At 40.0% G+C, this 24,455-nt stretch overlaps 1 protein-coding gene across 2 annotated transcripts in view; it reads left to right on the forward strand.

Moving 5' to 3' along the window:
* RAB11FIP4 (RAB11 family interacting protein 4) overlaps nt 1–24,455 on the forward strand; it is a 219,212-nt gene that overhangs the window by 181,791 nt on the left and 12,966 nt on the right. For both annotated transcript variants that reach the window (XM_039343593.1, XM_039343594.1), the window contains 5 exons: nt 7,722–7,942; nt 14,600–14,788; nt 18,168–18,302; nt 21,064–21,099; nt 24,166–24,265. In XM_039343593.1, the coding sequence (XP_039199527.1) occupies nt 7,722–7,942; nt 14,600–14,788; nt 18,168–18,302; nt 21,064–21,099; nt 24,166–24,265 (681 nt within the window). The remainder of the gene's footprint in view (nt 1–7,721; nt 7,943–14,599; nt 14,789–18,167; nt 18,303–21,063; nt 21,100–24,165; nt 24,266–24,455) is intronic.

The following is a 24,455-nucleotide window of genomic DNA, read 5'->3' on the forward strand; positions in this document are numbered from 1 at the left end:
TTTGCATTATTGTTTCACCTTGTAGTGATCAAGAGGCAAGGTATTAAGTATCATAAATATCATTTACGAGATACTAGTGCGTAATCCACTACACTATTTTTCAAACTTGGGAATGTTAAAATGTACAGACTTCAACTCCCAGAATGCCCCGGTTCCCCATAATTCTCTGAACTCCCTAATTGCTGGCTGGGGAATTCTTGGAGTTGAAGTCCACACAACTTAAAATTACCAATTTTGAAAAATCTACTAGAAGAATACTGAGGTGTGTATAACTTAATCCAGACATGTCAAACTCGCGACATCGTGTGACGTCACGCAACGGATCGGGAGAGTTTTGCCAATGCCGGCAATGGGGTGGGCGCGGCTTCTGCATGGCGCATCCGGCCCACGGGCCAGCAGTTTGACACCCCTGACTTAATCCTACATTTTTAAAAGTTTAGTGTTTTTTAAAAATTTCTTACAGCTTTAGATAGCATTTCTCAAAAAAGGAAACGCCTGTGATCCTAGCAGTATCAAATGTTATTTCAGAAAGTGACAAATTTTTATCAGGGCTTGTGGCAGCCTAAGATGTCTTCCAAAATCCATTAGAAATGCAAAAGAATGCTGGGGGGTTTCCTGTTCTAACGTTCTGTGCTGGCTGGTTTAGTTATGAGCTACCATTTGAAATATCCTGTGGTGTTCTGAACAGCTGGGATATTGTAGGAAATTATAATATGGGAGCTGAAAGCTTGGTGACACAGTACAGGAGGGCCTCTCTAGGTGACAATCACATCTTAAGAAGGAGGGAAGCCTTCTCCTTTTCCAATCTGGACCCAGGAATAGGATCCTCTGACTTCATTCTCCCTCTCCACAACAAAAAGACGTTGCCGAGAACATTTGTGTTGTGTTTTCTTATATGCATATAAACACTATCTCTCTTTAATCGCTTGATTAATTATGTACAGTCAAGTTGGTGTTGACTCACAGCAATTACTTGGGTTTTTTTTTCCATGTCAGTCATTAGCCTGATTTTTCAGATCTTTCAATGGTGCATTCATTGCCAAAGTAACTATCTATCCACCTTGTTGCTTGTCACCTCCCTCTTCTCTTTCTTTCATAATTCTGATTATTAGCATTTTCTTAGAAGAGTTAGGTCTTCATATATATCCAGAATACGATAATTTGATCCTGGTCATTTTTGCTTCAAGTAAACACTCTGTGTTTATTTGTTTGATGATCTGTTTCTTTGTTTCCTTGGTTATATGAACTGTTCTCAGGTGTCTCCAACAACAAAGTTCAGAAGCGTGAACAGTGTTAGCATATCTGGTACTTGCAAGTTCATCTCCTGACCTTTCACAAGTGGAGTGCTAAAGTGCAGCAAAAAAAAAAAACAAACACATCAGTTGCTCCTTCATCTGTGAACTGAACACAGTAGTGCAGGAAATTGCCAGAATATTTAAGAAACCAGGCTAGAAACTGGGATATTGGGAGTTCTAGGTCCACCTTAGGGACAAAACCAGCTGGGTGATCTTGGACCAATCCCTCTCTCTCAGCCCTAGGAAAGAGACAAGGGCAAATTGCTTTCAAAAAAATGTGCTAATAAAAGTGCTGGGACTAGTCCAGGCAGTTGCCAGGAGTTAACATGGACTTGGAAGGCACATATACACATAGCAATAGCACTTAGAGTTATATACCACTTCATAGTGCTTTATAGTCTAAGCCAGCGGTTCTCAACCTGTGGGTCGCGACCCCATTTGGGGTCGAATGACCATTTCACAGGGGTCGCCAAACAAGGCTGTCCGCCATTTTTTTCCCCTTTTCTTTAGCTGTGCTACTCCCTCTTATTCTATTGACTTTTGAAAGCCAATAGAATAGACTCTATTCAAGAGACTCTATTCTATTGGCGTTTGAAAGCCAATAGAATCTATTGGCTTTCGAAAGCCAATAGAATAGACTCTCTTGAATAGAGTCTAATTCTATTGGCTTTCAAAAGCCAATAGGAATTGTCCAGGCTGTCTCTGCCCTGCTGAGCCCAGCAAAAGCCCCACTATGCAAATGGTGCTGCAAGGCAAACTTTCCGGAAAGCTTCCCTCCCTGCTGAGCAACTACTAAAAGTAAGTAAAAGAGGGCCAGGGGTGGGAGGTAAGAGGCTGGTGAGCTCAGGGAGGGTTGCTGGCATGCGTGGGGCCCGGCGGGTGCCTTACCTGCCTGGGGCTGGGCCAGCTGGTGGCCCAGCCAGTGGTCGGCCTGCGCCGTCACTGCCACTTGCCGTGGCTGCCCAGGAGCACCTGGGCCTGCCTGCCGCCACCCCGAATGGGCGTTGGCCAAGGTAAGGCTAGCGGGGCAGCGGCGGGTGCAGGGAGGGTTGCTGGCGCGGGTGGGGCCCGGCGGGTGCCTTACCTGCCTTGGGCTGGGCCAGCTGGTGGTCCAGCCGGTGGTCAGCCTGCGCCGTCTCTGCTGCTTGCCAGCTACACCTCGGCTGGTGCAGGGGGCAGCACCACGCATGCGCGGCGTTCCCGGGAAGGGAAATACAGGTAGTTCTCGACTTACGACCGGTTGCGGGGTTGTGGCATTAGGAAGGTTGAGAACCGCTGATCTAAGCGATTTACAGAGTCAGCCTATTGCCCCCAACAATTTGGGTTCTTTTACTGACCTTGGAAGGATGGAAGGCTGAGTTAACCTTGAGCTAGATCAGGATCAAACTCCTGGAGTGAGCAGTGAGTTCACCTGCAGTACTGCATTCTAACAAGGGCTTAAGTGTTAAACTTAATCTGAGGAAGCCAAGAGTTGAATCCACCGGGTAGCTCAAACTGTCTCATAGGATTTTTGTGAGAATGATAAAATGAGGAAAGGCCCCCACTGTTTGCACACCCAGAGGAAGAATGTGATCAACATAGTAAGGTAGTTGCAACAGCTCTCACTCCAAGTAACTGGAGTATCATGCTTAGATGGGATTAATCATGGTTAGTTAAGCAAACACTAATGTCTTTTTTTAAAAAAATATTTTCTATATTTTGCCATGCTAAAATATTATTTTAAGATGTGATATTTGGAATAGTACATTTCAGTACACATCAGATTCGTAATGGTTTCATTACATCTACCCAAGCCACCAGAGCAGGAAGGCCAGGCATGTTGAAGGTTGATCTAGTATTTATTTAGCATATGATGAGTACATAGCAAAGAGAAGTAACAAGGAAGACCTTTGGTGGGATCTATTAAAATGGCCTTCAGTGTGGTGGCTCCCTCCCTTGAGAACATCATTCCCCCAGAAATAAGATTGGTTCCCACTTCCTTGCTTTTCTGCAGAAAAGGCAAGCCTGATTTTGTCAGGATACTTGGGGACACCATTCAGAGCTGATCAAGTAGCTTATCTGATTGTTGCCACTGCACAGAATGGGGGAGTGTGTGTGTGTGTGGGGTGGTGGTGGCTGGGTAGGTGGGTTAAAACTGGATTTTTAACTGGATTTTTATAGAATAATAAATTGATTTACATAAAATGTTACAGTATTAGTAATTTTATTTGCAATTCTTTTCTGTGCCTCCAAATACTGTGCTTCTCAATGATATTACATCCACATGGAGAGAAGTAAACAGTGGGGTACCACAAGGCTCTGTCTTAGGCCAATATCTTCATCAATGACTTAGATGAGGGAATTGAAGGGGAACTCATCAAATCTGCAGATGACACTAAATTGGCAGGAATAGCCAACACCCCAGATGACAAGCTCAGGATCCAAAAAGATCTTGACAAACTTGAACAATGGGCCCTATCCAACAAAATGAGTTTTAATGTGGAGGAAAGCAAGGTTTTACATTTAGGTAGGAAAAATCAAAGGTTTAAGTACAGATTAGGCGAGACCTGGCTCAAAAACAACAACTGTGAGAGGGACCTTGGAGTCCTAGTGGACGATCACTTGACTATAAGCCAGCAATGTGCAGCAACAGCCAACAAAGGTAATACAGTCCTGAGTTGTATAAACAGAGGCATAGAATCAAGATCACATGAAATATTAGTACTGTTTTATAAAACCCTAGTGAGACCACACCTGGAATACTACAACCAATTTTGGTCATCATACTACAAAAAGTAGTAGTGAAGCAGTAGGTGTGAATTTAAATGGACTCCAGAAGATGGTAGAGGACAGGAAGACCTGGAGGAACATTGTCCATGGGGTCGCGACGGGTCGGACACGACTTCGCAATTAACAACAACAACAACAACAACAACAACTACAAAAAAGATGTTGAGACTTTGGAAAAAGTACAGAGAAGAGCAACTAAGATGATCAAAGGCCTGGAGACTAAAACATATGAAGAACAGCTGCAGGACTTGGGTTTGGCTAGTCTAAAGAAAAGAAGAAATAGGGGTGACACAATAGCAGTATTCCGGTATTTGAGGGGCTGTCACAAAGAAGAGGGGGTCAAGGAACAATGGTTGGAAACTGATCAAAGAGAAAAGCAACCTGGAATTAAGGAGAAAGTTCCTAACAGTGTGGACAATTAACCAGTGGAACAGCTTGTCTTCAGATGTTGTGGGCATTCCATCACTGGAGGTTTTTAAGAAGAGACTGGACAGCCAGTTATCTGAGATGGTATAGGACAGGTTCTCCTACTTGAGCTTGGGGCTGGACTAGAAGACCTCCAAGGTTCTGTTCTATTCTATTCTATTCTATTCTATTCTATTCTATTCTATTCTATTCTATTCTATTCTATTCTATTCTATTCTATTCACCAGTCACAGTGGGATAATTGGAGGAGATAAGTATGTCTGCAACCCCTTTCTTTTAAAGGAACATTTTAATTTTTTTTAAATATTTAAGGAATTAAGTAACTGCATTAAAAAAAAGAAAATAAATAATGGCAATGGAAGGAAAACAAAATATCATAAATAAGCGTAGAATTTACAATTGTCATAAAATTTTAAAAAACATTATTTCCTTATTTCATTGATTAAATAATTAAATTGAATATATAAAATTAGACTCATCTTTAGATATTGAAAAATACTAGAAAACTCTAAACATTAATATTATTATGGATATCACCACTATTTATCATTAGCTAAAATAAATCTATATCACCCAGAATTCCTCTCTGTGAGGGAGATGGGCAGATCTTAAATATGATAAAACAAACAAATATACATCTTATAAACAAGAATGATGAAAAATAAATACCAAAAACAATCAGTAAATAAAGTATTAACTTCCAGATTCCCTCCCATTATACCCAACTGGAAATTACCCGTATTTATAAACATTAAAATTGATTCTAATTACTATTTTATATCAAATATTTCCCCTTAAAAAAACTGTACCGTGTTTTTTTGGGGGAACGCCTCAGAAGCATCTGGCTGGCCATTGTGAAAAATTAAGATGGCCTTTGGCATGATCCAGCAAGACTGTCCTTACGTTCTTGTGTGTGTGTTTTTTATGGCCTGGCTGACATCCCTTTTTTTCCCCTAATGGCTTGACATTGTTTTTTACAATGCTATAGACCTCCAGGATTGGCAGTATTTTTCCTAATCTTTGGCATACATTTGAACCTGAATAAAAATGTGTTTATTCCTTCAACCAGTTTTGCTTATTTTAAGAGTTTTAGACATGAGCTCGCATTAATGGTTTTGTTGATGTCTGCTGGGGAAATGAGCAGATAAGAACTTGCTGTCAAGCAGTTTGTTACAGTATGTTTTGAAACTTAAATACAAGAGTTGCTCGTTTAACTTGCGTGGGAAAACCACTAGGACTTAAGGGCATTCTGAAGCATGTGAAATCTGAAACGAAAAATGTTTAGTAGTAAGATTAGATAAATGTAGATATGTATAGACACACACACACACACACACACACACACACACACACACACACACAGAGAGAGAGAGAGAGAGAGAGAGAGAGAGAGAGTCCTTACAGATAATCCTTGTTTAGTAATTGCCTTGGATAGTGATTATTTGCATGTATGACAGTGTTGAAAAGTAACTTTGCAACCAATCCCCACATTTACAACCATTGCAGACCTGCAAAGCAAAAGAAAGCTGAAGTAAAGATTGTAAGCCCAAGCAGGATTTCACTTAGTGGCTGCTTTGCTTAACAACTGAGTTGTTGGTCCCAAATGGGAGCACTAAACAAGGACTGTCTACACTTACTTTCAACTTCACTGATTAGCTGAGTACCTGTTTGGTGTACTGTGGGAATAATGTAGTCCAGATGTGTCAAACTCGCAACGTTATGTGACGTGGCGCAACGTATTGGAACGTTTTCCCTATTGCTGGCAATGGGGTGGGTGTGGTTTCATCGTGACTTGTCCAGCCCACAGGCCAGCAGTTTGACACCCCTGATGTAGTCTAATATCTAATATCTCTTAGTGCATACTTCCGATATCAGAAGTGAGAGAAAAAGAGCTGAACAGTACAGTCCTATATAGTTTACTCAGAAATATGCCTGATAAACTCCAGTGGGAGTTTGTGTTAAGAAGATTTAAAGGCTTGCAGCCTTCCACCCAAAGCAGAACGTGACTTGATGACACCTAGCTGACTAATAAAGAAGGGGAAAATGCTGTCACTGCATATCTTTTCTTCGCTCCCTTTCTGAATAGAAAAGTAAATAAAAGAGGGAAGTCCCTATAGATCCATTTTGGGCAGATTTATTAGGTTTTGAGGGGCAGAAGTATCCATTGGAACCCTTAAAATATCTTACTGTCTAGAAAATGGAAATATCAACCTCAGTTTTGAAATGTGAGTTAGTGTTTTCTTAAGTCCATGCAAAGCTCATTGTACCCATCTTGCTGCTTAAACCCACCTGCAATTTTTTTAAAATAACAGCACAAGAGAAAAGAGTGCTAAACACACATGGAGTTAAAATAGGTGAGGGGGGGAGGCATACTTTTCATCCTCATTTATAGCTCTGTTAAGCTTGTAAAAGGTGAAGATCAGCAAAGGGGAGAGTTGGCAGATGTGCTGGGCAGGTTTTACAAGTAACAGGTTTAAAATCAGGCCTCAGGCACATTCTTTGACATGTGACTTGAAGTGACCTGGGAGGTTTCAACAGTAAACTTGACCCTTCTTGTGTAATCCTGGCTTTACAAGATGTAAGAGACCAGAGAGTTGCAAAATATAACTTCATTGCACTATATAGGCTTATTGAATATATTAGCAGCACTCCATCTGATGCATGTGTTGCAGACTGAAACCAGACAGCTGGAACAAACACTGATCTGTAGTACCTGTGGAAAATTTTTCTCTTTTTTTTTCAGGGACTTTTGTTAATCCAGTGAAAATTCAAGCCACATGCTGAGTCACCCTCTCCTCCGAAAAAAAGTCAAGATGTGATTCTTCTGTGTTGAAACCCCAATTAGTTGAATATGCTTTTCTTTCCTGACAAGCTGGCAGGGAAATAGAATTCCTGTAATGCTCTTCCACCTAAAATGAAAGTGAAACTACAATTTTTCAACAGTGCCAAAGCAAATCCCTGGCATCTAAATATCATGGGATAAAAAGTTGACCCTTGGATCTTCTATCCCACGGGTGTCAAACCCGATCGCGTCACGTGACATATCATGATGTATTGCAACGTTTTTTGCCTTTCTGGAGCTGGGGTGGGCGTGGCCTGTGTGTGATGCATCCAGCCCGCAGGCCGCCAGTTTGACACTCCTGTTCTATCCATTTCATGATTACTGCTAAGTATTTGAGCAATCTCCCATGCTTCCTGACTCTTCCCTTCCCATTTATTTTCCTTTACTAGGCCACTGAAATCCCAGAGAACGGCTACGGGGACCGTGAAAGTGCCTTCAGCGAATCAGATCTCTTTCCAGATGAGGACACCATGACCCTGGCCCAGCAGGAAGTCCACCATGAGTCTGATATGGACAGTGCCATTGAAAGTAACCACAGTTCAGAAGCATCAGTGGTGTGCAAGGTTGAGAAGGATGGTGTGTTGAATGGCCTCTTCCTGCCTGGAGATAAGTGAGTACAAATATTGTTGGAAAAGCTATTATTTTTTTAATGCTTTTAAAATGCCTTCAGCTGTAGGCTAGGTTCATCCTTGTAATAGGTATTGATGGATGCATTGCTTCCTCATCATTGGCTACCAATGGCAGCACAGCTGATGAAAATGTCTCTCAATTACAGCATATATAAAGGGGGAAGGAAAGAGAGAGAGACAGCTGACACCCATCAATTTGCTAACTTCAAGTCTCCAATTTCTGCTAACTTTTTGCCTTTCTCTTGAGAGGATCATTCTTCTTGGCCTTTGTTCTCAACTTCTTGAATAAGGAATCAACGCCTTTGTAGGAGTCGTCAAAGGGCTAGTCCAAATAATTTGTGGATAGTGTTCTGCCTGTGATTTAACAGAGAAACTGAGATAAATATAGAAGAAACTCTGCTAGGCTAACATGGAGGACAAAACCAACAGTGGTTAGATAATTGGAAGCACAACATAGTTGTACAGTTAGATACTGCAGATTGGCAGAAGCACTGCAATATAATTGGATAACTTCCTGCTTTTCAGATGCCTGCAGTCCTTCAGCTACCCTGCTTGTGTCTTCTTGACCCAGTGCCCTTGGCAAACATGCTGATGGTTGCTGTTTCTACTGATTTCTTGAAAAATCTGTCCTTCTACAGTAGAAGTGTCAAACTGCTGGCCCACAGGCTGAATGCATCACATGGAAGCCGCGCCCATCCCAGCTCCGGCAGTGGGGAAAAAATCCCAATATGTCGCCATATGTCACATGATGCGGCGAGTTTGACACCCTTGCTCCACAGCAGCGTTTCTCAATTGTGCCAACTTTAAGATGGGTGAACTTCAAGCTTAAGTCAATTTACATGGAGATATTCTTCAACAACCTTTGCCCCACCCACTTCATCCTAATTTAAATCCTACAATAATCTAACCCATGATTCCCCATTGCCGGCTCAGGAATTTGGGAGTTGAAGTCCATCCATTTTAAAGTTGCCAAGGTTGAGAAACATTGCTCTAGACTAGAGCAGGGGTCTTCAAACTTGGCCCTTTTATGACTTGTGGACTTCCAACTCCCAGAATTCCTCAGCCAGGCATGCTGACTGAGGAATTCTGGAAGCTGAAGTCCACAAGTCATAAAAGGGCCAAGTTTGAAGACCCTTGCTCTAGAGCAGTGGTTCTCAACCTGTGGGTCGGGACCCCATTTGGGGTCGAATGACCATTTCACAGGGGTCACCAAACCATGCTGTCTGCCATTTTTTTCCCTTTTTCCTAGCTGTCCTACTCCCTCTTATTGGTGGCCACACCCACTTGGGGGTCACCACAACATGGGGAACTGTATTATGGGGTCACGGCATTAGAAAGATTGAGAATCACTGCTCTAGAGTCTTCTCAGTTAACAAAAGTCAAAAGAATTACATACTGGATTTTGTACAGTGAGCTCTGTGATTCTGGAGCCTTTCAGCAGTTGTAAGGCCTAGGTCAGGGGTATCAAACTGCCGGTCCACAGGCCGGATGCGTCATGCTCAAACTGCGCCCACCCCATTGCCAGCAATGGCAAAAAAGTCACGACACGTCGTCGCAACATGTCACATGGCATTGCGAGTTTGACACTCCTGGCCTAGGTATTCATAGAGGCCTCACAGAACAGAAGTGAAAATATGTGATCTGTGACTTATTCTTAATGATCATTAGGGCTCTAGTTTCAATATATTAGAACAGAGGAGGTGAGTGGAAAGAGAGAGCAATCAGGATGTTAGCTAACCCATTTGGTCTAGTTCCTGCAAATCAGTTGCTAAATGCAAAATATCCCAAAGTATTCATTTCTTTTGCTCTGTCTTTGCATTCTTCTTGCCATTATTCTCCAGCCTTTCCTCATGTCATGTAATAAGGTGCAGCACTAAAGCAACCCTGGCTGATTCAGCAGTGAAAAATGGTACTAGGAGACTGAATAGTGTTCACTTGGAATCATTCTTCCGATGTGTATGTGTATGTGTGTGTGTGGAGGGAAGGGGGTTGCATAGCACACTGGCTGGAAGTAGAAAACTAAGTAAAGGTGGTGCAAGAGGGAAAGCAATTAGTTGGGACAGCAGTAGGAATTAGGGGAAGAGGGACTGACTCTCTGTCAGAGGGCGGCAGACAGAGAGCTCCAGTCTTGAAATCAGAGTTCCCAATGGGTAAAACAATTTAGTACTTCAAAGTTGGTTATTTAATTTTTATCACACCTTTTTAGTATTTTTATAAATAACTCGAGGTGGCAAACATACCTAATACTCCTTCCTCTGATTTTCCCCACAACAACAGCCCTGTGAGGTCATTGAGTAACTAGCCCAAAGTCACTCATCTGGCTTTCATGCCTAAGGCAGGATTAGAACTCCTGGTTTTTAGCCTGGCAGGTTAAATATTCTAGGAATTCTTTCTTTGCTGCACTGTTCTTAACTACTGGATCAATCTGGTTCTATGGCAGCAAAATAATGGGTCCAGGAATTGAGGAAACCCGTGGTTCTTGTACAAATACTCATCTGTATATGCATAACAGATGTAATTGCACGGGTACTTGTACACCGGTATGTACAAAATAATGTTACTAATGTTGGTCCTAATTGCCTAACGCTCCTGGTTCTGTTAGCATGGTAGCAGAAGACTCTTTGTGTGAGTATCCAAGAGCTATATTGATTTGCCCCACAAAGCCAGCGCAAAGCAACTGAAATCTTCTTTGACAGAGCTATGGAGGTGACCTGATTTGGTTCATTGAATCAGAAAGGCCACCCAGTTCATCTTGTTGAAGCAATTTGGAAAGATTTGAACTGCATCTGATCAAAGCTGCAGGAGACAGTTCCCATCACTCTTGTTTTCCAGCACTGGTTAAAATGTTTCTAAAGTGACAGCTGCCCATGCAAAGCCACCTGGCTTGGACAAGCTCCTAGACAGTTTCTGTTGCACACTTTCCTTGTTTGTGCTCTGCTGCCATCACTAAGCCTCTTTTCTGTTTGAAAATGATTTAAGTCTACAATAACATAAAGGAGGTAGATGATGAGAAAGATTTGCTTGACATTCCTTATTGGTTAGACGCTATTGTTATAGCAAACTAGGTTCTTAAAGCAGTTAAAGGTTAAATATATCAATATTTTGTTACATTCTCCAAATCAGGAATCTTTTCATCTATGAAGAACATTAAACATATGGACTGTTGCCTCAAATGTGATCATATACCAAGTGGAAGGATGCTTGTATCTTGGACTCTTGAGTGTTGGCTTAATGAAATTGCTTCCATTTTCAGCAATTGAATTGGCTTTATCCTGAAGAGAGGAACAAGACCAGACAATACAATTCAAAATGTATTGAGTCTGTTCAAAATAGAGTCAAAATTTTGGAGAAAAGACAAAGGAACATATTTAATTTAATAGTCTTATAGATATATTCATTAAATAAGGGTACACACACACACACACACACACACACACAAATGCTAGCTATAATATAGGGATTTTTAGAACTTTTAATTTGCTTAGTTGCTTATAGTTCTTTTTTATTTTCCCATTTTCTAGAGATTTTTTTTCTCTAGATAGTTTATTATAGCATTTCCTCCTTTTTTCTGTCTCTTCCCTCTTCCCTATATTATTTTATATATTTATAGTATATAATTTTTAATATAATAGTGTAGTTATATTATCATTTAGTTCATAAATAGTGCCACAAACTGCTATGGGCTTTTCTTAAGAAAACATAATTGTGATTTTGAAGTCTGATCCTTTATAAAGGATCTATATCCCATCAATCCTAACCTATCGTAGAACTAAATTTATTCCTGACTGTTTTGGGGGGGAGGGGCCTGGTTTCTCACGTCAGACTTTGAATTTCCTCAGACTTGTCTTCTGCTTATACTTCCCAAATCCCACTCATCAGTTCTCTTCTTCTGCCGTCCTTTGATTGGCAATTCCTCTGTCCCCATCATTACAAGGCATAAATGCTGAAGCCACCAATCCCGGACCCGAGAAGGCAGAGAAACAAAAATTAGAGAGTGGGGTTTTGCAGAACCACCCAGTTTTGAGACTCCTTAGGTCAGGGGTAGGCAACCTTGGCTCTTTTATGACTCCTGGACTTCAACTCCCAGAATTCCTGAGCCAGCATGGCTCAGCTTGGAAACCTCTCCCTTTCCCCTCAGCATGGCTGGCTCAGGAGTTCTGGGAGTTGAAGTCCACGAGTCATAAAAGAGCCAAGGTTGTCTACCCCTGCCTTAGGTAGTACTGCAGAGAAAACTCTTTTTGGTCTCCTTCTCTAGCCTGAGCTCTGCAGAAGAAGGCTGAGATGGGCTCTGAAGCAGATAATAGCAACTGCAATGTGATCACTTTATTTCAACCTTAGAAGTAAAGGGATCAGCTTTGCTTTGAAGCATCTCTGAGGGAATGATTTGTTTGAAGTGTTGTTGAAGCAAAGCACGGTTTGGTAGCTTTCAAAACCCTGGATAGGTAGCTCTCAGGTTAAGAAGATTAACTACCAATAAATGAGCCAACTTAAAGAAGATGGGGGTCTTTTTTTTTTTTTAAATACATTTTTATTGAATTTTTTTTTTAAATTTTACAAAAAAAACAAAACAACCCTTCCCCAAACCTCCCCAAACCTCCCATTCCCTCCCCCGACCTTCCCAGAGCTGAATATAGGCTTAATTAAAATTTCTTCAAAAAATCTTTAAAAAGATATAAACCATGAATAAATCTAAATACATTAATTAAACAAATTATAAAATAATTAACAATAATATATATATAGAAAAACATAAATACCAAAAGAAAAATACTTAAAAGGAAAAAGAATAAAGAAGAAGAAGAAAGAAAAAGATAAAAGAAAATATAATAAAAGTAAAAAGTAAAAATAAAAAGAAAGTAAAGTCTATAAAATATTTTAAATTTTAAATATTAAATATAAGTTATTAAAAAACTAAATAATATTTTTTTATATCCAACTTATGTTGTATAAAATCTATCCATTTTTTCCATACCGCAAAATACTTCTCTTGAGATTGAACCTTCAAAAAAGCTGAAATCTTTGCCATTTCCGCCAAATAAGAAACTTTAAAGAACCATTCTTGCAAAGTAGGCAAAGATTCCTTCTTCCAACATTGCCCTACTAACAACCTTGCGACTGTAATTAAATTTAACATCAATGTAGTCTCTTTAGTATCACAATCAGTAACAATACCTAACAAAAACAATTGTGGGGTAAATTTTACCCTCCTTCTAAAAATTCTTTGAATATTCCACCACATCTTAATCCAAAAAGCTTTTATATTTTTACACGACCACCAGATATGATAGTAAGTAGCATCCAAACATCCACATCTCCAACATTTAGGCTGTAAGTCAGGATACATGCGAGACATTTTTTGTGGATCAAGGTGCCATCTATAAAATATTTTGTAAAAATTCTCCCTTAAGTTTTGGGCTTGTGTAAATTTGACATCCCTCACCCAAATAATTTCCCAGGTATCTAATAGAACTGGTTCACCAAAATTTTGTGCCCATTTAATCATGAAGATGAAGGTCTTTTAACATTGGAGCTTGGAAAATGCATAGACACCTCAAACCGTTTGTTGAGGGCTTTGTTCCATTTCTAAGTCACCCTTCCATCAATTTGGCCAGGGCATCATAGGTACTTTTCTTCCAGCTCCACAACTTTCCTGAACTCAGCTAATTAGTCTAAAAGTCACTCCATAAGTGTCACATCTAAATAAGAATAGGAATCTAGCTCTTTCAAGACCTAATTCAGTGTGCAAACTGCGGAGTCTACTATCTTATATAAATATGTATTGTATAAATCTTTCCTTGCATTTCTTTATCATTTAAAAAGAATCCAGTAGTATTTGGTAGCTGGATCATTTAGATATGTTAGGGTCAAAAGCTGAATCGGTCTAAAGTGGATTACATATTAAGAGTCTATCTTCTCCTTCCTCCGACAAGAAAAATTGTTGGGGTATCTTTGTGTGTGTGAGAAGTATATTTGTATTCTGGCATTTGTGCATTTGCTGAACAGTTCATTTTGGGCAAGTGAACCCCAGACACATCAAAGGCTGTCTACCCCAGTCTAGAACTCATTCTATAAGAATGATGTGAGCTGCCCCTTGAAGGTGGAGACAACTGCTAAGGAAAAAGGGAAGCACTTGTGAAAAGAAGAAAGAGAGACTGGCAGGGAAGAATAAATTTCAGCAGGTTCCAGGAACTCATAAGTATGTAGTATATGAATCACAATGTGGCATATATTAGGAATGTGTATTTGTAATTATACAGTTCTTAAATGAGCTTCAATATTCAGTCCATGGCAAACTACTTCTGTATTATTGCCAAAATAATTACATGGATGTGTCTATAAAGACACCGAGAGGAGACTATATATTTATGGTATAAAAATCGTTTATAACAATGTCACTCTGCATTAGACAAGTGACCCAAAAAATAGAGAGGAGGAAAGAGTTTTATGCGTCTTCTTCTTTTTGAGTTCAAGAACTAGATTGTCTTACTGTATGTTTAGCTTGCTGTTTTAACATCTGTCAGTTTGAGCCCATTTTCTCAAAGTGATGTCCTTCAATTTTTGAAAGTATTTTGTGTTTTGAAGGTGGAAAGCTTATTATTAGGATTGTGTCATGATGTTTCCTTTCTTTTTCTCCCAAGATCAAATTTGCTGAATCCTGCATCTTCTGATCTTTCCACCTATTCCACTGCCTCTCTGATCAGTAACGAAGAACAGTTTGAAGACTATGGAGAAGGAGTTGATGTAGACTTTACCCCCAGCAGTCCTTGTCTTGATGATGAAAGCAGGACACATGCATATTCTGACCTTGGCTCATCTGTTTCTTCCAGGTTGGCTACTTTAATATATGCTATGCCTCACTTTAGGTTGGAGGTGGAGAAAGGACTTAGGGAGATAACCATGACTGAGTTGCTTTGCTGTTCATGAATACTAGCTCCACGTTTTGCCTCTGCCTTCTTTGGGCAGAAACCTTGCAAGTATCTTTCTCAAATCCTAAGAGAGTGAATTGGAGATGCAGCATATATTATTATTATTATCGATCATCGCACAGTCAGCCAGATGTTCAGACTGGATTTGGCATTTTGTCTACCTATCGAGTCCTTACCAAGGACCTGGAATAGGCAGATGTGGATGTTTGATGGTATTACAGGTATCGTCGCGGGATGGAAGTAGTTCCTAGTAAGGCCGCATTTTGCAATTGACTAATAGCGAATTTGTCAATGCCAATGGTGTTCAAGCAGTGCTCCAGTTGTTTTGGGATTGCACCCAAGGAGCCTATTACTATTGGTACTACCCTTGCTTGCTTTTGCCACAGTCTTCCTATTTCTATTTGTAGGTCTTTGTATTTTGTTACCTTCTCCAGTTCTTTCTCGTCTATTCTGCTGTCTCCAGGCACTGCCACATCCACTATCCAGACTTTTTTGTCTTTCTTATCGACAATTGTTAAGCCTGGGGTGTTATGTTGCAGGTGCTTGTCTGTTTGAATTTTGAAGTCCCAGAGCAGTTTAATTTTATTATTTTCTATGACGTTCTCTATTTTATGATCCCACCAGTTTTTGCTTACAGGCAAATGATATTTTTTGCAGACCTTCCAATGCACCATTGTTGCTACTTTGTCATGCCGCTGCTTGTAATCAGTCTGTGCAATCTTCTTGCAACAGCTTACCAGTGGTCCACTGTTTCTTCAGCTTCTTTGCATAGGCGGCACTTACTGTCTGTTGCTGTCTTCTCAATTTTGACTTTATATGCATTTGTCCTTAAGGCTTGGTCTTGTGCAGCCAGAATTAGTCCTCGGTCTCTTTCTTCAATTTTCCTGCTCTTAGCCATTGCCAGGTCTTGTTATTATCTGCTTTCCCAGCTATTTTTTAATGTATTGGCCATGTAGTGCTTTGTCTTCCCATGCCTCTATTCTGTTCTTCATTTGGTCTTTCTTGTAGGCCAGTTTGGTCTCTCCAGTAGTCAGTAAGCCTTCCTGATATACTAATTTCAGTGCATCTTCATCATTGTTCTTCAGATATTCTTCCAAAGCCATTTTTTCTTCTTCAACCATCTGATGTACTTGTAGCATTCCACGCCCACCTATTTGCCTTGGTAGATAAAGTCTGTCAATGTCACTGCATGGATGAAGGGCATGATTCATTGTCATTATTTTTCTGGTCTTCCTATCCATTGCTTTTAGTTCTGCTTGAGTCCAGTCCACTATTGCAGCTGTGTACCTAATGACTGGAATTGCCCAGGGGTTGATTGCCTTTATGGTATTTTCTCCATTGAGTTTGGACTTTAAGATCTTCTTCATTCTCTTAATGTATTCACCTCTAATCTTTTTCTTGACTTCAGTATGCTTGATGTTGTCAGCTTGAAGGATATCCAAGTATTTGTAGTAATCTTCCTCATCCAGACTCTTAATGTTATTTTCGTGGGGCATCTTGATTCCTTCAGTTTTCACTACTTTCCCTTGTTTGATAGTAAGTTATTATTATTATTATTTGATGATGATGACAAACAGCGGCATGACAAAAGAGCAACAATGGTGCATTGAAAGATCTGCAAGAAATATCATTTGCCTGCAAACAAGAACTGATGGGATCATAAAATAGAGAAAGTGATAGGGACTTTAGAATTCAAACAGACAAGCACCTGCCACATAACACCCCAGACTTAACAATTGTTGATAAGAAATACAAAAAAGTCTGGATAGTGAATGTGGCAGTGCCTGGAGACAGTAGAATAGACGAGAAAGAACTGGAGAAGATAACAAAATACAAAGACCTACAAATAGAAATAGAAAGACTGTGGCAAAGGCAAGCAAGGGTAGTACCAATAGTGATAAGCTCCTTGGGTGCAATCCCAAAACAACTGGAGCACTACTTGAACACCATTGGCATTGACAAATTCGCTATTAGTCAATGGCAAAAGGTGGCCTTACTAGGAACTGTTTCCATCCTGCCACGATACCTGTAATACCATCAAACATCCACATCTGCCTATCCCAGTTCCTTGATAGGTAGACAAAAATGCCAAATCTAGTCTGAACATCTGGCTGGCTGTGCGATGATTGATGATGATGATGATATGATGATGATGATGATATAATAAAAATTCTTACAGGTTGGCATGGAAAATACTATCATATGTGTGATTTTTAATGTCAGAACTGAAAAACATTAATGGAAAATCTGAATAGCAAAATAATTCAGTAGGGAATCTTTAGTCTTGTTAAAGTATTGGAAATTGTTATTGCTTATATGGATTGGAAATTTCTACAGTATTTTCCCCCCATGTTCACAAGATAAATTGGACTAACAATATATGGATAGTCAGAGCACGAGTTAGCCATCTCAGGTCTTGCAAGCATAGGAGACTCCTAGGCTCCCCGGGGAGAGAATATGCAACTATAACTCCCCCTTTTACTCCAGCTGCCCTCAATTAGTGTTGGGTGAGGAAAGTGCCCAACACCAGATCTTTTTCATTATTAGGGCGGGGGGGGGGGGTTGTCTGAGGATCTAGAACAGTTTTTCTCAATTAAGGTTCTCAATGACAACCTTAAGATAGTGGACTTCAACTCCCAGAATTCTGGAAATTAAAGTCCACATGTCTTGAAGTTGCCAAGGTTAAGAAACACTGATCTAGGAAGCTCACTTATGCCTGTGAGTAGAACTGATATTGAGAAAAACAGTGGAAAGTTAAATCTATTCTTCTTTTCCTTCCATCTGGAGGACAACTTAGTTTTCACAATTATTTTCTTCCCAGTTTTCCTCTTGAGAGAGAATTGATATAGTAAAGGAAATGGGTTGTTCCCAGAGGCTGGCTGGCTTGATAACCTTCCTTAATAGAACATGGCTGAAAATATCAGAAATATCGGAAGTCCACTTTTATTATAATAATAATAACAACAACAACAACAACAACTGTTTAATTGATAGTTAATGCTCGAGGGGAAATGTTTTGGTTGTAAGTCTTCCCTTTGGCTTAAAAAAAATGGAATGTATCCAGAGTATTTAGCATTTACCTATCAGGAGCATTCTGAGAGTAAGGAAATGCCTGTAAATCTTTGAATAATGGAATATAAAAAAATAACTACTGTATTTATGGCCATAAGGATCAGTACAGAGTTTCATGTGAAAATAAAACAAAACAACAAGAATCTAGCCTGGTCCTCGTAATGCCTGTAGAATCTAATTTAGTAACTCACTATCTTTCCACTAACAGTGCTGGTCAAACTCCACGGAAAATGAGGCATATCTATAACAGTGAGCTCTTGGATGTCTACTGCACCCAGTGCTGCAAGAAAATCAACCTCCTTAATGATTTGGAAGCCAGGCTGAAAAACCTAAAAGCCAACAGGTGAGTAAGCCCAATGGAGTTTCACTGAGAATCTGCTGAAAAGCATGTTAGGAATGAGTATATTCAGCTATCTCTGATTTTTTTTTTTTTAAGTGAAACAAGCTTTGCCAGGGTAAGATACCCTTTTATAATGGTGGTAGTTTAACCAATTATTTTGTTGTTGCAGGGCACCTTCATGATGGTTAATTAACATTAAATTTAGTGATCCTTGCTTCTAAGTAGACTTGTAGAATCAATTAAGCCTTTTAACTGAATGCTTTGCATGGCAGTGAGATTTCAGTTTTAAGGCTCATTTGAGATACTCAGTAGAAGTTGGTTACTCAGCTTATAATTTAGTGAGCAAAATCTACTTCTTGCTGTCTAAAGTATGGGCTCTCTTGAATGGATACATTTTTTTTTTATCATTGAGTAAAGTACTAGTGCCCCAACAGTTCTGAGAAATAAGACAACATATCTAGCTGAGCAAAAATTGGCCTTGCTGATTTGATTCAAGCTTTGGGTTCCTGAATATCTGTAGTCTAAAGTACATACATGTGTGTCGATGGCTACACTACTCAGCTAATGTGTTTGTGTAAGGTTTCAGCTTCTTATCCCCACACTGAATGCTGCCAAAGACTTTAGCTGAAGCTCAGTTTATACTGTATTGTCTTAATGCTGGAACAACACTAAAAAGGCTGGTGTTTACTGCAGCATTGAAGAATGAGTCACTCTTTGCTATATCTGCCTAAGTATTTTCTCCTGTGCTTTATACAGTGATTGGTCTATTTCCCATCATCCATGTAACAGCCTTTTAAATAGTTAATAGGAAAGGGCATAACACAGTGATAGAATTCATGCACCTTGTTTTCTCTTTTGCCTGGAAATTCCAGGTTCAGTCCCTGACCAAGTTAAAGGAAAAATGTGTAAGATTTTGGGCCTTGGGATGAAAACTGTTCCCATGCAATGCTGTTATTGGCATGAATTTATCATTTGCCTTTTTTACACCTAACTTATACTCCGTCCCCAGGTATAGCCATTGGACAGCAACCACTCAGTGTCTCTACTCCCCTGAACTTCAAGTATTACCACTGGGAACTCAGTGTAGCCTGGAACATTCTAATTATTTGAGATTCCTGTTTATGTATTAACTCTAATCATTTATTGACAGAAAGAACATCACTCTTTTTTCCATAGTGGAACAGAGTCTGTCTTTTTGGTTCTTTTTCTTCCATTTTGTTCTGAGGTTTATTTTCATAATTGTTCTGTTTCTGTTCCTTTGCCACCTGTCTAGGAATGGCACCATTCCTACCATTTATTCTCAGCTCCGTCAAGTAAAACCCTTCCAAATGTTGGTTTTAATGAATATATGTATTTATTTATATTTCATATTTCTTAACCACCCTTCTTCCTCAGTATTTATCTTACACCCATCTTTCCATCCCAAAGGACATTGAACTTGGTAATTAACAATAACAAAAATGAGAATAAAAGAAGAATGCAATGATAAAATGCACACCCACAATATTACAAAAAAAATCATGAATTGAAGAAAGATTCCAAATCTCTTTTGTCAGTTTTAACTTCCCATTTTAAAAATCAGTAATCCACGTTTTTTTTTAATCGCCACGGAGCTATGTGTAACAGATTTAAAATATAAAAAGTTGTTCTGTTAGTTTTTAGTATTTTTCAATGACTAATTTGTTTACTCTGTTGATCATTTTAAAAAAAGTTGCTTTGCACATTAATTATCAAAGTCATTGTTATATTGCAGGATCCAATCCGGGTCGTTAATCAGGACCAGAGGTATTTGTCTTCCAAGCTTTTGAAGTCCTGCTGGATCCCATCCTCAAGGAATTTCTCTAGAGAAGCTTGGAAGACACAATCTCTGGTCTTGGTTACCGACCCATATTGGATCCTGCAACATTAGCCTGGGACATGTATATTCTTGTTCATTTATCATTGTTATATGTTATGATGATGTTAATGAGAATAGCTTTAAAAGAAAATAAAATTCATGGAGGGTAAAATCATCCATGATAATCAGCAACTTATTTTCTTCAGAAGCAAAAATATATTGACTCTTGAATGCCAAAAACTGGGAAGCAAGAGTGGCAGGAAACTAGCAAAGTGATGTTTGTCAGCTTCCAGAAGGACCTGGAAGGGCAAGGGGTGCTGGAGTAGATACACATTTAGTCTGATCAGGCAGGACCATTCTTACATGGATACAGCACAAACAATCTATACTGCATCTTGAAGTTACAAAGTAGCTACCTGTTCTTAAAAATGGACAATGAGGGAAACTGAACAGGGCGCAGCTTCCCACAACATGCCAATTGGGACCTACTCTGCCTCCCAAGATTGTGGTTCATTTGGGGGGGGGGAATTTTAAAGGGTTTTAAGTGATTTCAAGGATGTCACCCCATTTTTAACTCCTCCAAAATCCAAAAGTGAACCGAAAAAGGGTCAGTCGTATCACTTCTGATGTGTTATCAAAGCATCACTCGGTGGCCTTTGTCCTTTCATAAGGTCTGGAAGCTCAGTCCTTTAAATGATGCTTAGCCTGGTGTAAAAAGGGTCTAATTGTGAGCAGATGACTGTGGTGCAAGCCTCAATATCTGATTCAAAGGCCTATCTACCAAATCATGTGGACTTGCTGTCTAGTATGAAGTTTAAGGTTGTAGTTTTATTATGTTTTAATGCCTCAGCTATAGTCCAAAATTATTAAAATGAGAACATGTATTGCAATTAAAATCTCCTGCATCTTTTTTTTTTATTATTCTAGCCCAAACAGAAAGATCTCTAGTACAGCTTTTGGCAGGTAAGAGACATGGTAGATTATTATCAAAGCTAATCATTTATAGCTGCAAGCGTATTTAGACAATTGCATGGGGAAGGAAGAGCCATGTGGTTTGAATAATATCTAAATTCAATTGTATCAGGGCACTTTTTGTATCAGTCTTTTTCTGTCTCAAGGTACTTCATCAGTCTTTTGTATCGGAACTAAAATGGCAGAAGCTAAGCAAATTGGGTTTTTTGTGTTCTATCACATGTTGCCTGGGAAGGTGGGGAGAATCCTCTCCTTGAGGAAAAACAGAAAAAATTTCTCAGTGATTAAAGAAGCAGTTAACATAGTTATACAGGACAGGTACTGTCTTGATTTTGCATTTGTTAAGGTTTTCTTTCTCTTCCACGGCAAAAGTAAAAGATACCTCAGCATTGTGAAAAGTGGGCAAAATGCAGTGAGTGGGGCTGCACTAAGATAGTCCTACTCTTGGAACAGCCAGTATGGTCAACCTTGGCTCTTTTATGACTCGTGGACTTCAACTCCCAGAATTCCTGAGTTCCTGAGTTGAAGTCCATGAGTCATAAAAGAGCCAAGGTTGCCTACCCCTGGTCTAGTGCTTAAGGCACCAGGCTAGAAAATGGGAGACTGTGAGTTCAAGACCTGCCTTAGGGATGAAAGCCAGCTGGGTCACTCTCCCTTAGCCCAACCTATCTCGCAGGGTTATTCTGGGGAAAATAGAAGTTATGTTGGATATGTTTGCCACTTTTTTGTAAAAATTATAAGGGTAGGATGCAAACAAATAAATAAAGCCCTATTGCTGCCGACAATATATCAGTTGGGAGGGTGGGGGTGGCTCTGTGTAATCCTGAATTCTTCACTAAAGATTGTCCTTGATTTATGACAATTAAGCCCAACATTTTGGTTAAATGAGATCTTGGTTAAACAGGTTTTGCCTCATTTTACGACCTTTCTTGCCACAGTTGTTCACTGCAGTTGATAAGTTAGTAGCCCAGTTGTGAAGTGAATCTGGCTTCCCCATTGACTTTGCTTGTGACAAGGTTGCAAAAGGTGATCACATGACCCCGGGATATAGCAACGGTCATAAATATGAACCAGTTGCCAAGCATCTGAATTTTGATCATATGATCATGGGGATGCTGCAAAGGTTGTAACTGTGAAAAACGGCCATAAGTTTCTTTTTCCAGTGCCACTGTAACTTTGAATGGTCACTAAAGGAACTGTTGTAAATCAAGGACTACCTGTATCTCTTAGTTCAATTCTTCACTCTCTCTTAGTTCAGGGGTCTTCAAACCTGGCCCTTTTATGACTCGTGGACTTCAATTCCCAGAATTCCTCAGCTAGCATGCCTAGTTCAATGAAAGTTTGGCGTGTTAAAAAATTAGGAAATTGCCTAACTTGTCTCACACACATGTGCGTGCGCACACACACACACACACCACACAAACAAAAGAGAAACAATTCTCTTTGTTTCCCCACCTCTCATCTGGGCCACCCTGCACGCAAGTACTTGAGAGCGGCACTGAGGCTAGGTCTGAAATAAAAGTCCAGGCTTCAACTTCAGCCCTAGCACTGCCACTGCCACTCAACAATGCTGCCTCATGCGATTCCCCAAGGTGTGATTGCTCCCATGGCCTAGTGCTCCCCATAATCTGCCACATGCTGCTTACTTTTGGGCAGTGTCCTCTTTCTGCTGACAGGCCCCTGCGGCCAGCTTGAGGCTGCCTGGGTCACATGAGGTCTTCATTCTTGAAGCACCTTATAAGAGTGCTCTCCCACACCTTCTGCAGTTTCCCAAAACCAAGCCTCATTTTCCCGCAACTTGCAGAAGATTTGGAAACAAAGTGAGAGCACACCGTATTGTCACATGGCCTCCACAGCCTCCAAAAATTTTATGAGAACGAGACCTTCTTTCAAGAATAGTTGTTGGAGGTTGGTGAATACTGGCGTAAATGCTGGGGTGTCACCCAAAATGTTGTGGCATGTCAGTTTTGACACATGTGCCATAGGTTTGCTGTCAGTATCCTAGATTCATAGAAATCAAACCCACAAAACTGCCCAGGTGAAAGCCATCTTTCTGCAGAGGTTGGTACCAAAGGCACCAAACTATGGCTGGCAGTTGTATAAATAATTCCAGGGCTTTGTTTGCATGGTTTGTAAGGTGAGAACTAATCTAGAAATAAGGGGAAATTTCCTGACAGTTAGAACAATTAATCAGTGGATCGGCTTGCCTTCAGAAATTGTGGGTGCTCCATCACTGGAGGCTTTTAAAAAGAGATTGGACAGCCATTTGCCTGAAATGGTATAGGGTCTCCTGCTTGAGTAGTGGGTTGGACTAGAAGATCTCCAAGGTCCCTTCCAATTCTGTTCTGTTAAAATGGGTGTGGGGAACTATGGCCCTTTCATGACTTGTGGACTTCAATTCCCTGAATTCCTGAGCTAGCCTGTCCAGAAATCATAAAAGAGCCATAGTTCCCCACCTCTGTGTTAAAGGATGCTTTTTAGCATTACAAATTAAATAATTAAAAATAGCACTGAATTAGTGCATTAATGGTGCAGCAGCACTGCTGTTTCAGGTGCCAGTCTGTTCTGAAGAAAATCCTCAGGCTAAAGAAAGAGCTGAGGAAATTTGTGAAGCGTGTGGAAATGCAGCAGATTGTTTTTTAGGTCCGGGATTTTGGGCATTCTCATTGAGGATATCAGGGCCTTGAACTCCTGTGACTGAGACAACAGTGAGGGTAAATAGAGGTTGTCTCTCACATAAGAGTCATTTCCCTTGGACAAATATTCCAGCGCTGCAGATATTTCTGTACTGCAAGTTCATGTCGCCGCCCTTATTTTAAAAAGTCACTTTAGAATTAATATTTAATATTAAATATTTGCACTGGATGTTCGTGGCATTTTGTCCTTGTTGTTTGTCAACACTGGAAGCTTCCCCACTGAATTACACAGTTGAAAGGGGCCAATCAGACCACCTCTCTCCATCCCACTAAATGCAGAAATCCCGATGAAATCATGTGCTGGAGCTTCTTTTCCGAGAGGTGCTTTCCCAAGTGTTGAAATCTTTTCTCGTCTTTACAGACAACTTTTCCACAACAGCAACTTCAGCAGTAGTAATGGCAGCACAGAGGACTTATTCAGAGACAGCATAGATTCGTGTGACAATGATATCACAGAAAAGGTAAGCAGTTTCTACATCTCGATGAAGAAAAAAAAAATCTGAGGAATTGGTTGATGTACAAAAAAGAAAGAAAGAAGTAACAGGATTCCGATATAGCATACTCAAGATCTTGTTTCATTCCAGTTGGTTGTACTGCCAACTTCTGAAAGACTTAGATCAGTAATGGCAAACCTTTGACATGCATGTCAAA

This window comes from Crotalus tigris, unplaced genomic scaffold (assembly GCF_016545835.1).
Source record: "Crotalus tigris isolate CLP2741 ecotype Arizona unplaced genomic scaffold, ASM1654583v1 scf7180000017865.1625608, whole genome shotgun sequence".
Lineage (NCBI taxonomy): Eukaryota > Metazoa > Chordata > Lepidosauria > Squamata > Viperidae > Crotalus > Crotalus tigris.